Genomic DNA, 16203 nt, shown 5'->3' with positions numbered 1-16203 from the left:
TGTCTCCATGGTAACACTATTCAAAAACATCTTTCAGAAGCGCATACTCGCTGTATGAGTCAAACAAACATGGAAGTTCTGGTAAGGAAAATGATTGCATCATGTACTACTGACAGTGTAACCTGTGAGCTGACGTGTCTTCAGTGAGGTCCTGTAGTCTCCGCTGGTGTTGGAAACATCGCAGTGTTGTTGACAGTCTCTGGAGCGTCTCTGCCGTCCTACGAGAGCTTCAGGCCCTGAACGTTTGCTCTTAAATGAACCATCTGCTTCTCCTGCATCTGTTTTTCCTGCTTGAAAGCCAGTTTGTTTGCTTTCTTCTCCGACCTCCTCTCCTAAAACAACAATGAATGAAATTAAAGGTGCTTTTTAGGTAGCTACACTGCCGAGTGGTTTTCTCTTCCAATGTGAGATTTTTTCTCTCATTTTATTATAAAATAAGCAAAACATCCCAAGTCTTAAAGTGCCAGCACACTTCTCCTCAACTAGCTAATGTATGACAGGCCATAACGCAGAGATAACAGGTAGATAATCACAACATATACGGTGTTAGATTAATATTTAATATTATTTCCAGTATGACGCATCAGATTAGACAAGCAAAACGCTGCCATCTGGAGGTGTTGCTGCTGTACACACCTTCCTCTCCGTCTTGATGGCCTGTTTCCTGGCTCTCCTCTCCTCTGCACTCTCGTCCTGTGAGCGGGGCTGTGTGGAGGCTCGGGGCAGGTCTGAGTCGTTGATCCTCTCCATCCTCTCCACCTGTTTGCCCGTCAGGCCTCGTTTTGGCAGGACGTCCAGAGGAATCCCTGTCTTATTGGACACTTGGATCTGCTTGGGCTGCAAACACATTTACATTCGTGCATCTGGCAGATGCTTTAAACCAAAGATACTTGCATTGCATTCAAGATACAGATGATATCAGTTCATGCAGGATTCAAACCCATAACCTTGGTGTTGCAAGCACCATGCTGTACTGTTTGTATTAAGTGCCACGTCTCTTGGTGTTTGTGTTTTTATTCTCTAATTAAAAACAATAATGCTTATGTAACCCCATCCATCCCTATAAACAAACATGTTCTCCTCTAATGACCTCTGCAATGTGTTGTGGTCATGACATCGCATGCAAACTATTATAAAGAGCAAGTAAACAAAACAGGTCTGTGTGCTTTATTAGTCACATATACTATGAATTAGATTGATGAATCAGTGCATTAAAAACCCATCAACATGTTACTCGTATGGTAGGTATTAATATGAATACAAGCTCAATTTACTACAAACTCACCATTTGTTACCTAATTGTTTTCATAGCCTTATTGTTTTAAATGTAGCATGTTTGCTTGTGTCTCTGTGCTATAGGGGAAAACCATATACTGTAACACAGAGACACAAACCAGGTCTGAAATTTGGATCACATGCAAAATGGATGTGGATTTGAATTGGAAATGTAACTCGCAGTGAATCGAATCAGTCCCTTTCCATCTTTATCGGTGTAATGAAATGAGTGAACAGTCTATTAAATATGAAACCTGTAAGGCAGGTTTCTTCACCTTTGGGGGGTCCTGGATCAGTTTGGGCCGGTTGTAGAGGTTGGAGTATGTACCTGGGAGAGAAAGGTGAAAATTATCATGATAAGAATAATCAGGACATCATTATTTTGTTACTTGAATACCTGTAAAATATCATTACAATTTAAAATAACTGCTTTCTATTTTAATACACTTTAAAATGAAATTTATTCCTGTGATCAAATCTGAATTTTCAGCATCATTACTCCAGTCTTCAGTGTCACATGATCCTTCAGAAATCATTCTAATATGCTGATTTATTATCTATATATTATATCTCTATCTGAATGGCAGTGTGTGTGTGTGTGTGTATAAATATATATTTACATTTGCAGTTTAAATAACTCTTTTCAATGAGAATATATTGTAAAATATAATTTATTCCTGCGATCAAAGCTGAATTTTCAGCATCATTACTCCAGTCTTCAGTGTCACATGATCCTTCAGAAACTCACTGATGATGGTCTCACAGTCCCAGCGCTCTGTAGGCGGCTCAATGACCATCGTCTCAATCTCCACCTCTTCATCGTCCTCTTCTTCGTCTTCCTCTTTCACAGAGGGCAGCTCTGTAGGACCCAGCTGATCTGGTTTCTGACATCTACACACACACAACATGATGAGCTCTTCTGCTGTGATCTCTCACACACACAGATCAGTGACAGTCGCACAACACTCACTCTTTCTCTTTCTGTATGAAGTAGTCTTTGATGACCTCCTCCAGTCGCTTGCTGTCCGGTTCGATGTAGCCCTCCAGCTCTGCATTATCCAGCGCGCCGATCTCGTCATCGTCAAACTGCTCGTAAAACTAGTCAACAAACAGACAATTACTGATTACTGCTGTCTCTTCTGCTCACCAACGCTGCATTTAGTTGATAAAAACGCAGTAAAAACAGTGTTATTACGAAATATTATTACCAGGGTTTGAAATTAACACCCACCAAATGCGGGTAAAAATTAGCTGTTGTGGGTAACGCTGTCAAATCACTAGCCAGTTTGGTGGGTTACTTTTCATAAATTATGTTCACTCTTGGGCAAGTTCACTAAAGCCAAATCTGTGCAGATTTGGCGCAAGTACTGAACTTGTGAGTCATCATCATATATTAAATACAGCCTAATTGAGCAGCATCTGCGCATATCTAGCTGACTTGAACATACCCGACAAATAATGGTTTCCTTTGCATTCAAAAACAGAACTAAAATCTTTAGAAAGTGCACAAACATGTTGCTCCTTGAACATCCCTGAGCTGTTATAATAATAATAAAATAAAATAAAATGGACTAACACAAAAACATACACATGTATGCTTTACATCTGCCAAATATATAGACTTTTGGGGTGCAAAAATTAAATAATTTAACAACACTGCGTCGTTAGCGTTGGTATTGTATCAGACACCTGCACTTAACATTATATGAAAATTTAGTTGGCTGGTGAGTGAAAAAAGTTAAATTCAAACCCTGAAAAAATTACTTTTCTATTGTAATATATTGTAAAATGTTATTTATTCCTGAGATCAAAGCTGAATTTTCAGCATCATTACTCCAGTCTTAAGTGTCTATCTCATTGTTTGGTGACTTTTTTGCAACTACATGAAGAAAAAAAAAATGCACTTTCATTTTTAAAATGTGCATGGCACTTTAAATATGGCGAACTGTAAACATTTCAGAATTTTTTTTTTTTTGTGTGTGTTGTAGTGTGTGCCTAAATTAAAGATTAATTTGCGCTCAATGTGAACAGGCACTATTATGTGTGTGGAAGATCTGCTGGCTGACCTTCTCGAAGCGGTCGTCCAGGAGCGTGAGCTGCTCATTCCTCCTCATGATGGAAGACGTGAGCGAATACTCTGTGAAACGACTCTTCGTCTCGCAGTCGGCAAACATGAACTCTCTCTGGCCACCTTCCTCGTCCTCTGACAAGCCACCTTCTGAATCATAATCTTCCTCCTCGTCTTCATCATCTGTGTCCTCCCATTCATCATCATCATCACCACTGAGGTCAAAAACAAAAAGGAAATTGGTGATGGCATCTGGTGTGGGGGCGGGGATATGCAGATTCAAGCAGTCACCCCATTGGTTAACTCATTAAATTTACAACTAACTTATCCAATCATCAACAAGCTATCAGGCTCACGCTAATCTTTTGTCATTTGTCAGTTTTACCCCATGCTGTCGCCCTTGACGTCATTGGCTTTGATGACGAAGTCATCTTCCAGCATGTTCTCTGGGTCGTCAAAATCAAAGTCCTCATCCAGCGCAGCGACAATGTCAGGATCCATATCCAACCGCGGCCCTGAAAGCAAGACGCAAAACTACATTTGCATTTGGCAGTTTCTTTGACTACAGGCATTTTGTTTAATCTTCATTTATGAAAATATATTTATTTTTGTAAATCAAGGTCACTTCACCATTTACTATAGCTTGGTTTTGCCACTTATATGAATATATTTTAAAATGTCATTTATTCCTGTGATCAAAGCTGAATTTTCAGCATCATTACTCCAGTCTTCAGTGTCACATGATCCTTCAGAAATCATTCTAATATGCTGATTTGCTGCTCTTATCATTATCAGTGATGAAAACAGTTGTGCTGCTTCATATTTTTGTCATAGAAAGTTAAAAAAAACTTGGACACTTAATTTATTTCATCCTTGATTAACAAAAATATGAATAAAAAAAAAAAACACTATTAATCTTATTGAACCCAAACTTTTGAACTGTATAGTATTAAAAAAATAACAATATTAATAATAAAATGGAGTAGTCGTCCAACATGACCCATCTCTGTCTGAGGCCTTATTAAGGTTTTCTTCATGAATCAAGCCAGCCAGTGAGGCATGATCTTAAAGTACATGTTTGTTCTGCAGGTTTGTGAAAGCTGCCACATGAGCAGATTCTGATCTCACCTGAAACAGGAGCTGCTTTGTTTAATAAACCCACTTCCTCTTCAAACTCAGACGCGAACACAGACGAGGGCAGATTGATGGAGGTTGTCTGCATGTATGACAAACATCAACATAAATCCTCAGCATGTCCTCAAAACACAAGCTCATCAACTGCAGGAGACGCAACCGGACCATAATGCTGTTTGTTGTCACCCTCACTCTAGCTGCATGCATATTTTAAGTAAAAATAACCGCAAGGTTCTCTAAATAACACATATAACATTTCAAATCTTTTGTGTCATGGAAAATGGACCAAAATAATGAGGAAATCAGGGATGTGTACACATTTTTGTTCCCTTTTGATAACAAAACCTGATTCACAGCTGTGATGTAAACTAAAAGCTGATGGCTATTAATATTAATTTCATGTTTTCATTGGAAATATGTCAACACAAAAGAATGAACCCCTGAGCTGAAAAGCCTTTACCTAATTTGGTGTTTTTGTCCGGCCTTTTAAAAATAGCTTATCAAGCTCTTGTTATGCAATATTACCACCAAATCTTGGAATCGATCTGTCTGTCAACTTGTTTTCTTTCAATTAGCACAGGTTTTGCATTTCGTTTTAAAATTGATTGATCTGAGCTTATGCACCTCGGTTTTTGATTGAAAAAAGCATTTTTTGTTGATAATTTTGGCAATATTCACTCAAAGATGGTGCATAAGATGATAATTTAAAGAAAATAAGTTGATAAAAAGATTGAATCCAATGTTTGGGCGGAAGAAAAAGAAAGTCATGCAGGCTTAGAATGACATGAGGGCGAGTATTTTGATTTTTGTGTGGAGTATACATTTTACACATTACACCATCAGCGTCACATGCGCAGAATATATAATTGTGATTTATGGAGATCTAAAGGCTGCATGGAGGAGCTGCTGGCGAATGGCCTTACAGGGACATCGGCGTCCTCTTCCTCCATGTCCGCTTCGTCCTGTGCAGGTTTTGGTCGTGCATCTCTGCGGAAGCGAGGAGCAGAGACCAGCTCTGCAGGCTGGGACGCCTCTCTCAGGTGCTGCAGGTAATTGTAGTCGTCATCAAAAAACACTCCGAACTCGCGCTGTTCCTCCCTCCTCTTCTCCACCTCCACCTGCAGAAACAAATGCCAACTTCAGTGACACGGTCAGGGGGTGATATTTGAACGTTATGACTGCGTAACACTACAGAACCTGTTCGGTGTGTTTGTTGTACCTTGGCAGCGGGCAGAAGGACATGTTGAGGTGCTGTCTCGTCTGCAGCGAGCGGATCTTTCTGACTTCTGTGCACCAGGTGGAAGGACACAGCGCTCTTCTTATTGATGAAGGCCTTCTTCTTTCTGTGAGGCTGGAGAGACAGACAGATCACAACTATAATGTGCCAACACACAAATCTGTCATATTCTCTGACCGCAGGATCATTTTAGTCACGTTTGGGTTAATTTTATTTAATCTTTGTGTGTTTGGGCCAAATGTTTCACAATAAACACATCGAATATTATAATAAGACTGTTTGCTCTTATTAAAACGTAACACAAATAGATTTGTGATCAAAACTAAAGCATAAACCTTGATTGAAACAAGTATATTTTAGAACACATGCGTTGTATTTCGTGTTTAAATGATGACAAAGTTATTTAATAACAACATGTGATTTACACACTTACTGGATTCACTGGCCTGACAGCTAAATATGTAAACAAGACTGAAGTTACTCACCATTCTTACAAGTTAATGTATTATCCGACCGTTTGTATTTCAGGTATGAAGTGACTTTAATAGTATCAATGTTACGAAAAGTGAACAACGAAGAATCAAATGATAGAAATTCTTCTGTCAGCTCGAGACACATGGACAACAGCGGCCATTTTTGGACTATACCATCCCGATTGACTGAAGGAGGAGCGATAGTCCTGGCTTAAAAATCTCTTATAAACAACAAGTTATTATTTATATATTGTGCTATGTACGATTTGTATATATATGATTTAAAATGATATACTGAAGCGGTCGGATAAATGACAGCGTTACCAGGCCGTTGTAGTTGAAGAAACACCCCTGAATCAGTTTTGGTTTAGTCTAAACGAGGGACGTTACGTACTGATGAAGACGTAAAGACGCTACCCTACAAATTTCTTCATTTCTGAAAAATTATATTGTTAAATTTTATATTCCAACACAATACATTAGCTTTTCTTTACTTTTAATTAAGTTTTTTTCCCCCATATATGTTTGAGTGTTTTTATTGTTGCTGTTGCAGTGCCGGTTGTTTTGATTATTCAAATGTTTTTTCAATGTTTCTTATGGCTTTAGAATTTGTTCTCTTTATTAAGTCTTCGTTTGTTATTTTTTATTTGTATTTATTTTTTTTAGGTCAGACAGAATGTAACAAAGTAAATATATAAATATAATAGGCCTATAAATAATATAGATATACACATTACATTTACATAAATAATATATTTTAATTCAGATTAAGAAAAAAGAAAACACCAGACATGCATTTACATTACCTATATAAAGAAAAGAAACAAAGAAATTCGTTTGTTAGTTTTAATGTAGAATTGTACCCCTTTATATTCTATATAGGCTACGCTGATATGGTAGGTTTCATTTTTGTTAATTCATTTATTTGCTTGCTTGATTTGTTGAACATGTTTAATTTCATGTTTATTTATTTATTTTTCCCCTGGTGATGAATCACTGACAAAATGCTTGGACCTTGTTCAATATTAAACAAAGATTTTTTTTTTTTATTAAACATATTTCAGTTATTGGACACTCCATCACAGCTTCTCAATAACAACAGCCACAGTAATTAATTGTCATTTTTATTCATTTATATTCCTGATTTTGTTCATTTATGCATGCACCTTTCGAGATGAAAACTTAGCGGTTTAGCAGCTCTGTGAATAATACATCTTGCAATTATTACAAATTCTTGCAGCATCCATAAAAGGTGAATAAGCCTCAAATCACAGAAAAATAACAGTAAACGTGCCATCAAGAACACAACACTGGAGGATTTGTCCACAAAATAATTTCAGGTAAATCTGTATTCAGTAGCAATGGGAAAGACCCCACAAACAAACAAAGACGTCTGTAACAGTAATAGTTAATAGTAATAGTTCAGCATAACAGTGAAAATCCTCAGTGGCACAGCTGACTCCATCCGTCACATTGTTCCTGCTGGATTTTGTTGAATCCTCATATGTTCATGGACAACATCAGGAACTGTGAAAAATGAAGATTTGTTTATAACTTTGACCTGACCGCATGTTAGAATTATTACAAGGAGTAACACTACTTACTAAAACATATGAAAGCAGCTCAAAATGCATGCAACATGAATTTTGAAAGCAATATGTGCCTTAAAATGTTGCTTAAAGTTGTTAAATAAGGAAACTACTAAGAACTAATGTGCATTTTTGACAAATTGGGCAACTGTAGCAGTTCATGTATTGCAATGAATAAATAAATACTGTTATGCTTTCTTTACATTTACTAATTTCAAAAAAGGTTCAGTTTTACCTGCATCATGTTCAGACTGATCTCTCCTTTCTTTTGCTTATCCAAGGCCTGGAAAACTCCTGTAACATAAGTCAAAATCTAGTTTTAAATGCCATCTTTTATTTGCACTCCATATTTTGGAACATACTGAATATTATTATTATTATTTTTTTTAATCACATAAATACACTGCAGTCCAACACAGAAGAAATCCTAGCATTAGAGATAAGTCTTGGACTTTTAGTTAATGCATCATCATAACGTACTGAACATGTTCTCCAGACGCACGATGCATGTCAGGTAATCATCAAAATCAATGTCAAAATTTTCATCTGCAAACCGCAGGCCCAGCAACTGCAAAATCTTATTGTTCAAATTCATGCCTGAATGAAGAAAACACAAACAAGGTCAGATAAAAGACTGATTTCTAAATGGTTCTGGTTAAATTGCACTGTAATGACTGATTATGTTCACCTGCAGCATTAAGAGCACTGCGCAGCTCGTAGGAGGACATGCGTCCAGAACGATCCGTATCGTAAGACAGGAACAGCATCTACAACAGCACACAACACAACTTTACAGTTTCTCCGTGGAAGCTTCATTCTGAGAAATATGGTGATATTCTGGAAGATGGTAATTGTTGACAAGCTAACAAGTAAATGTATGATTCTGTGACTTACGATCCATTTCTTCAGCTTATCCCAGAAGACTTTGAACTCCTCGAATTCCAGCATTCCGGTGTTATCCACCTGCACTCGGTTCAGGAAAACTCAGAAACAGTGGCTCAACATAATATTCACATATCAAAGATGTAAAACTCACATCATAGGGTTTATATGTTTGATTTTGTAATTAAACCTGAGGCAGAAGTGGGTTAGTTTAGACTAATAACACATGGATGGTCGTTGAGAGGATACATCCATCAGGTTTATGATGCTGTGGCAGGTATTGAGGGTCAAACCATCAAACTTCACCTCTTTCCCTGCAGAGAGACAGTTGCGTGTTGGCTATTTATGGTATAACTGGTTTTGGATTAAAATGCTTGAAAACGGCGACAGACTCACTTCTGTTCAGAACATTGTTCAGCACATGCTGCAGTTCTCTGGCGCTGATGGCATTATCCTACATAGAGACAAAGGGAACAGTGTAAAACATACTGTAATTAACAATTACACCAGAGGAGGGCACGCTCGGTCCAAACTTTTTCCCAGCCTAACTCCTTTGTTAAAGGCTTAGTTCACCCAAAAATGAAAATTCTGTCATTAATTACTCACCATCATGTCGTTCCAAACCCGTAAGAGCTTCGTTCATCTTCTGAACACAAATTAAGATATTTTTGATGAAATCTGAGAATAAATAATCGGTAAAATAATCTGTGTGATATCAAGGGTTCAACCGTAATTTTACGAAGCTAGAATTGTTGAATAAAGTTGGTCTTTTTGTTTTTTTGTGCGCAAAAAGTATTCTCGTAGCTTCGTAAAATTATGGTTGAACCTTTGATGTTACATGGATTATTTTACCGATCTCCTTGCTTTGTTTCTGGACGTTGATTGTGCTAATTACATTTCTGTCTATGAGAGGGCCAGATTTCATCAAAAACATCTTAATTTGCGTTCTGAAGATGAACGAAGGTCTTATGGTTTGGAACGACATGAGGGTGATTAATTAATGACAGAATTTTCATTTTTGGGTGAACTATTCCTTTAATGTTTCAATAATTTAATTCAACACTTTCTATGTTCATGGCTTTCTAATGTCGGGGTTAATGGTCACATAACGTGCAGGTAAAAAAAATGGGATAACACAAATAAGCTTTTTTATGGGGTTCCATTTATGCCAAAAATGACAGAGAAAAAGACGACATACACGTCAACATACTGATGTACCTGAAAAAGTAGGTAATGACTGTAGACAAAGACAAATGTATAGTACAAGGCACAAAACAGTCGACTCATTTTTGGCACAAATGGAACCCCATATTTTTTATATTTTGATTGTTTTTATTTTAAAATTAACTGTTTACTTTAATGTCACATTTTTAGGATTTAATTAATTATTAGTTTGTCAACTTTTCATCAGCACCCTGCAGTTCACTTTGGGAAACCCAGCAGTAAATGTTTGCCTGGAGTTTTCGGTTTCTTACCGATCCGGCGATCTGTTCAAACAGTCTCCTCAGGCCCTTCTCCTCATCGGTCTCCTCCTCAGGTGGGTTTGGCTTCGGTGGCTTAGCAAATCAAACAAACACACCCGCTTTTAGCATACAACATCAGTGTATGTCAAACTACTTATGTCCAGTAAACGAGTCTTTCCCAGCTCACAGCGAGACTATAAATGATCCGACTCACCTCTGGCAGATCTGCTTTAATGGTGTTTCCCATCTCACTGCAAACACAAAACACATTACATTGTATAAAAATAAATCTACAGGATATAATGTGCATTCATTTGAATGTACGTAGAGGAACTACCTCACTGACCACCATCTGACTCATAATAAATGTCAGTTTCTGTTTTTTGAGTTTTATTTTATGGAAATATGTTTCCAAAATGCACTAAAGCAAAAACATGCATTCATAAATGAATAGTTCGCTACAGTTATATATAACACTTTTATGATTAACCTATATATTTAATGGACTACCAGTGAAAAGCATACGCACATGCACACACTAAGATTATTTATTTGTGAATAATGCCTTTAGGGCTGTCCATCAAACAAAATTATGTGACTTATAGTGCAAAATAATGCTATGAGTCATATAAACTACTTTCATAGTATTTAAATGGTGCATTTTTGTGAGTTTTTTTTTTTTGAGCTGCATCAACATGTTCGCTATGAAAAGAGCTGCATGAAGATTCTCTAAAAATTTCTCCTTTTGTGGTAATAGAAAAAAAAACAGCATATGAGTTTTGAAAGACATGAGTAAATGTAAGTAATGGCAGACTCATTTTTGCTTTAAAATCTGGCTGATAACACTGAAGAGTATTTGCATGGACATACATGGCTCCAGCTTTATTCTCTGAGAAGATCCGGATTAGGAAATCAGCCTCGTGGTGCGGCTGGAAGGTGGTGGGCACCAGCAGATAGTTTCCCGGCGGCAGTCTGAAGCGCTCGGACACCTCCCTCATGTTGATGTAGGAACGGCTCCGGGCTTTAGAGCCGTTGTAGCGGAAAAAGTCCTTCCCCTGGTGATCTTGATCATCAGGAGCCTAAGGGTACGGTAAGCAAGCAGGTCAGACTTCAGTGGAGCAAGAGGCACTACATGAAGTTCTCCAAACCCATCTTCCAACACAGTATTACATCTCCCTCACCTCATAAACGGCAAAGCCAACGGTCTCCATGTCAAGCCCCTCTTTCCTGAGCCGACGGCGGTTCTTCTGCAACAGGGCCACGATGACGCTGCACACCTTGTCACCATCATCTGGATGCTCCAGACGAAGCTTAAACTGCGGGTTTGTCCAGAATGTGTCTGAGAAGGGAAAATTGTGATCAAGAAAAAAACAAATGGGTCTAAGCAAGTGTAAATAGTGAAAATGCTGGGTCTCATGTTCAAACGATAGCATGGATTAGCATGCAAACTTTTATGATGAAATCTATGTGGAGATTGCTACATTATACCGACCGATGTAGTTCCTGCAGCCGCCAGCAGTGGAGCCCCTGATCCAGCTGCCCTCAAACAGATTCACTTCCCACTTCTTGCTAACGTCGTCTGACAGAGAATCTGCAGTCAGGTTACAGATCTCGATTTTATTGTAGTTGGCTTTGAAGTCCCCGAACTCCATCCTGCAACACAAGTCATGTTAGTTCACACCAGCTCACTGAATCAGATCATCCTGGTTCTCACGTGAAAGCGATTCTTTAAGAGCAGACAACCTGATACGAACTACTTCTGTTAACTTTCAAAGCCCTTCATACACCTTAACGCCTTGTTTTTCATTATTATTACTTGATTGTACTACTGATAACTTGTTGGGATTGTATAAAAATTGTTTTCTATGTTTGTTTTGTAAGGTGCCACCAAATAAAATGTATTATTATTATTATTACTCTAAATGTGATGGGTCGTACATACCAGAACTCTCCGTCATCCAGAGAGTTGTGCAGCAGTCGTGTCTTCTCTGAACTGTCAATAGTGTTCCATTCCCTGGAACTGAAAAACAAGATTTAAAGAAAGAAGAACGCAGAGCATCAGTAATGAAATAAAAATAAATAAATAAATAAAAATGCTGCAGCTGGGGAAGCCTGTGGCTCTTTTTTCCGACATAATAAATTACTTGCACCTCACTCAGAGCGCACAAACAAAATGCAATTACAAATGCTGTTATGTTATCTTGCATTTTGGGTGGATCCTTGATGTTTGGAACACAATGAGTTCTGTGAGGTAATTAAACCAATCATTTTGATTACACGTTTGTTGAGGCAACTTAAGTTCATAAGTCACAGAAGTTTTTTTGTTGCGCATCCATGAATTCATTCGGTAGATGTGTTTGCATCATAGTTTATGTGCATGTTTTCTTATCGAATGAAAATATGATCCACCTCAATTGAGTTTGTGTGCATTTTTCAGCTTATTTCCTGCAATATCCCAGAAATCACACTAAAATAATTGGTTGGAAACATAGGTAATGACACAAAATCTGTATGATGTTTGTTTCTTATTACTAATATGAGATTTTGATCATATTTAACAAAGTGTCACCATTAGTGGATGCTTACTTGTCGCTCCAGGGTCCGTTCCACTCCACCTGACCCCAGGGGTTACGAACACGAATCAGCTGGACCTTTGATCCTCTGTAGTTGACCTGAGGAGACAAGACGTAAGAGATAATAAAGAGAGAAAGAAAAATCAATCTGTGAACAAAAAAGATGAAAATGCTGTGATTACCTCCTCCACTCCAGTGATGGAGTAAGCGTGGCCTTTAACCAGACCAGTAGTGGTTTGTGCTTCGGATTCAGCAGAACTTGTGACCTAATGATACGAAAACACAAACATCTAGGATTCAGGAACGGCAGAATTTGCTATTGATCTCACTTTGAATCCAACAAAGCTTTGCTTACATCGATGGAGCAGCCGAGCATCGATCCTCTCTCCACGGCTTTCTTGAGGATGAGGAAGAGGTTTGTGGAGGCGTTCTGCGTCTCGTACATCTCGCCAACGCCACCCGTGAAGTCCTCCATCGCCTCCATGGTGCTTCCTCCTTTCAGGGATTCATAGCTGCCGTTCAACCTGAGAGAGAAGCACAGGAGATGACTGACTTACACAAACAGGTTTGACGTCTCAAAACTAGATGCGACAAGACGTCAGGGCGTATCTTGTTTTGTAAACTCAAGTGCATACTTGGCATAGGCCTTCTCCAGAAGTGCACTCCAGAACTCAGTATTGTCAGCGGAGTGGACGAACACCAGGTTGTTCCTCACACATGGGAGTCGGTCGTCCACCACCACATCCATCCATTTATTATGCTGCCAGAACTGCACAACAAGGTGAGGTTAGGGTTCGAGGTCATTGGGAAACTGTAGAGAGAGAGATCAGAGAGTGGGACTCACCTGGAAATGGAAGATTCCAGCATAGCCACGATCAAAGTCCTGGTCATGTGGAACGACCCTCTTTAGTGTGCCCTCATGGAGGGTCAAGGAGGCAATCGCTGCCAACAACCAGCAGTCTCCTGCAACATGCATGGAGGAGATCATAGCATGATCAGTGTTAATGCATCACAGTGTTGAGGGTAATGCATTACAAGTAACGCAAGTTACATAATCAGATTACTTTTCCAAGTAATGCATTATATTTACAACAAAATATCTGAATTACTTTTTTAAATAAGTAACGCAAGGTACTTTGTTTTCCCATTTATTCACTGAAAACTCTTCCTTCGGCTTGAGGCTTATTAGTTTCACTTTTGGTGTGAAAGGGCCCTTAAAGTTGGCAAAAATATAACTTTTGGGTAAGCGAGCCCAGCCCAGGTGACAAAAAGTAATGCAAAAGTAATGTAATGCATTGCATTACTTTCCATATAAAGTAACTAAGTAACGCAATTAGTTACTTTTTCATGGAGTAATTCAGTATTGTAATGCATCACTTTTATAAGTAAAATTCCCCAACACTAATCCATTATTTTCATCAGAAGTGTTTTGCCCAGATTAGGGTTTCATTTTGTCATAAAACACTTTAGTAACCTGAAACGACTGGAAAACATACCCAGTTGCCCCTGACAGATGTCTGTCCTGGTGGCTCCTCCTGTGATGAATTTTGGGTCTTTGCAGATTTCCTGAATTTGAACAGATCAGAGAAAAAAAAATATGAAGAATCGATCAAATAACATCCACCTGACATGCTATCCATCCATCCATCCATCCATTTAAAGAAATGTTCTGAATGCAATAATGATAGAAGAGCTGGATACCTTAGGTTGTTCACACAACAGTATTTTAAATTTGAACTATTTTTACAGACATTTCCAGAAGATACACCACATCACATGATCTAATGAAGTGTTTGATTAAAGACAGAGGGAGATGTGTGAACGCCCATGATGCCTGCGTGAGGTGTGTTCGCATTCTAACACAAGCCCACACTCTTCACGCGCTGCATATCTAAGGTTGCTCTGCAGTAACGCCCTGGAATGAAATGCAGTTGTAGTTTCATTCAGATGTCCATAAAAAGTTTCACAAGCGTGAAGGAGGGGTGTGGAGCATCTTAGATCATTTGTCACAACTACTGGCAACCTGTTCTTAAACTCAACCCAGTAGCCTATTTCCAACTAAAAAAAACCTACATCCACTTTCCATTCAATCGCTGAAGACTAAATAAACAATGAATTCCATGCATGCCAAAATTCCATCGGCATTCCTGACCTGCTGCATGGCATCAGTCTTCAGTGGCTTCATCAATGTCCTTTATGTACAAATATGTTGTGATGTTACACACTGACACTCAAAGGAACATGAAATTTTAGGGAATAAAGTTCTGGAGTGTTCATAAGGCGGGCAGCCTGGTTGATTCATGCCTGAATTATTCTGCAAACTTGCATGACAGGTTTTAAAAATTGCACACAAAGTTAGAAGTCGTGTGCCATAAAGGTCAAAAATGATGTTAATGTTTTAGGAATGTGCGTAATATTACACAATCTTAAAATAAAGGTGAGTCACGATGCCATAGAAGAACCTTTTTGTCTAAATGGTTCCATAAAAAACCTTTAACATCTGAACATCACAAAAGGTTCTTTGTTGCAAAAGAAGGTTCTTCAGATTATAAAAAGGTAAGAAAGAGATGGTTCTTTAAAGAATCGTTGACTGAATGATTCTTTGTGGAACCAAAAATGGTTCTTTTATGGCATCACTGTGAAGAACCTTTTCAGCACCTTTATTTTTTAAGAGTGAAACCATTAGCAATTGACTTCCATTCATTCATCCATCCATACATGAACAGGAGGAGCATCAGAGAACAAAATGCTATTTGACCGTTCTGTTAACTTTGTTTTATAGATTACATCAGACCCCATCAAATTCACCCACAACTCCCTCCGCAGTGCCAATTTACATGAAAGAAAAAACATTTAGGGTTATCAGCTGCACTATGAGATCTTGCACCATCAAATGGTTTGTCATGTGATTGGGGTCTCATTTGTTTGGGTGAGCAAGTGCTGGCTGATATTTCAAAAGTGAATAAGTGTGTCAATTACCCAATTCATCCTACTCTAATTACTGTATGTACCTTATCCAGGAGTCAAAAATTAGCATAAACGTCATCTTGCAGCATCATGCATACTTCAGGTCACTTACCCCCGGCCTCTTCCATTCAAAGTTAACTGGGGCCCTCTGGCTGAAGAAGAGCGAGTCGTCCACAGCTGGAAAATCTGGATCCTCAAACAGCTTCCCCTTTTGCAAACACTCCAGACGGAGCTGTTCAAACGTCTTCCCATCGGCCTGAGTGCTGTTCACTAGGGTCGCCTGCCCAGAGCCACTCGGCACGCTGTAAGGCATCTTCAAACCGGCCGCAAGCCAAGCTCCAAAACCTCAGACAGGACACTGGTGACGCTCGTCTGGTGCTGTGAGCTTGTGTTTGAGTGTGTGTGTGTGTGTGTGTGTGTGTGAGATGAATCCAGCCACACTGGCCGACGGACAGGCTCGTCAGGTTAGCGTCACGCCCATCAAGAGCAGAACTGGTTAGGGTGAAAGCAGCCACTCCTGTGTGTGCGCGCGAGGAGGTGGA

At 38.8% G+C, this 16203-nt stretch overlaps 2 protein-coding genes across 2 annotated transcripts; both read right to left on the bottom strand.

Moving 5' to 3' along the window:
• Nucleotides 1–136: 136 nt before the first annotated feature.
• ltv1 (LTV1 ribosome biogenesis factor) lies at nt 137–6392 on the bottom strand. Its single transcript, XM_058790274.1, has 11 exons — nt 6200–6392; nt 5697–5828; nt 5401–5595; nt 4472–4559; nt 3729–3858; nt 3342–3558; nt 2246–2373; nt 2024–2166; nt 1551–1603; nt 637–837; nt 137–332 (listed from the first exon to the last, which is right to left on the bottom strand). The coding sequence occupies exons 1-11, from the start codon at nt 6200–6202 to the stop codon at nt 219–221; spliced, it is 1404 nt and encodes a 467-aa protein (XP_058646257.1). The 5' UTR covers nt 6203–6392; the 3' UTR covers nt 137–218.
• Nucleotides 6393–7212: 820 nt separating this feature from the next.
• Nucleotides 7213–16134, bottom strand: capn9 (calpain 9). The gene is made up of 20 exons (XM_058788821.1): nt 15774–16134; nt 14191–14260; nt 13539–13657; nt 13330–13463; nt 13050–13218; nt 12877–12960; nt 12708–12793; nt 12064–12141; nt 11614–11774; nt 11303–11460; nt 10992–11200; nt 10336–10372; nt 10134–10214; nt 9055–9112; nt 8908–8972; nt 8671–8739; nt 8465–8543; nt 8257–8373; nt 8012–8070; nt 7213–7714 (listed from the first exon to the last, which is right to left on the bottom strand). The coding sequence occupies exons 1-20, from the start codon at nt 15972–15974 to the stop codon at nt 7688–7690; spliced, it is 2061 nt and encodes a 686-aa protein (XP_058644804.1). The 5' UTR covers nt 15975–16134; the 3' UTR covers nt 7213–7687.
• Nucleotides 16135–16203: the final 69 nt, after the last annotated feature.

The sequence above is a fragment of the Onychostoma macrolepis genome, chromosome 01 (assembly GCF_012432095.1).
Source record: "Onychostoma macrolepis isolate SWU-2019 chromosome 01, ASM1243209v1, whole genome shotgun sequence".
Taxonomy (NCBI): Eukaryota; Metazoa; Chordata; class Actinopteri; order Cypriniformes; family Cyprinidae; genus Onychostoma; species Onychostoma macrolepis.
The sequence above is the reverse complement of the archived record's forward strand: the minus strand, read 5'-3'. Positions and strand labels throughout refer to the sequence as shown.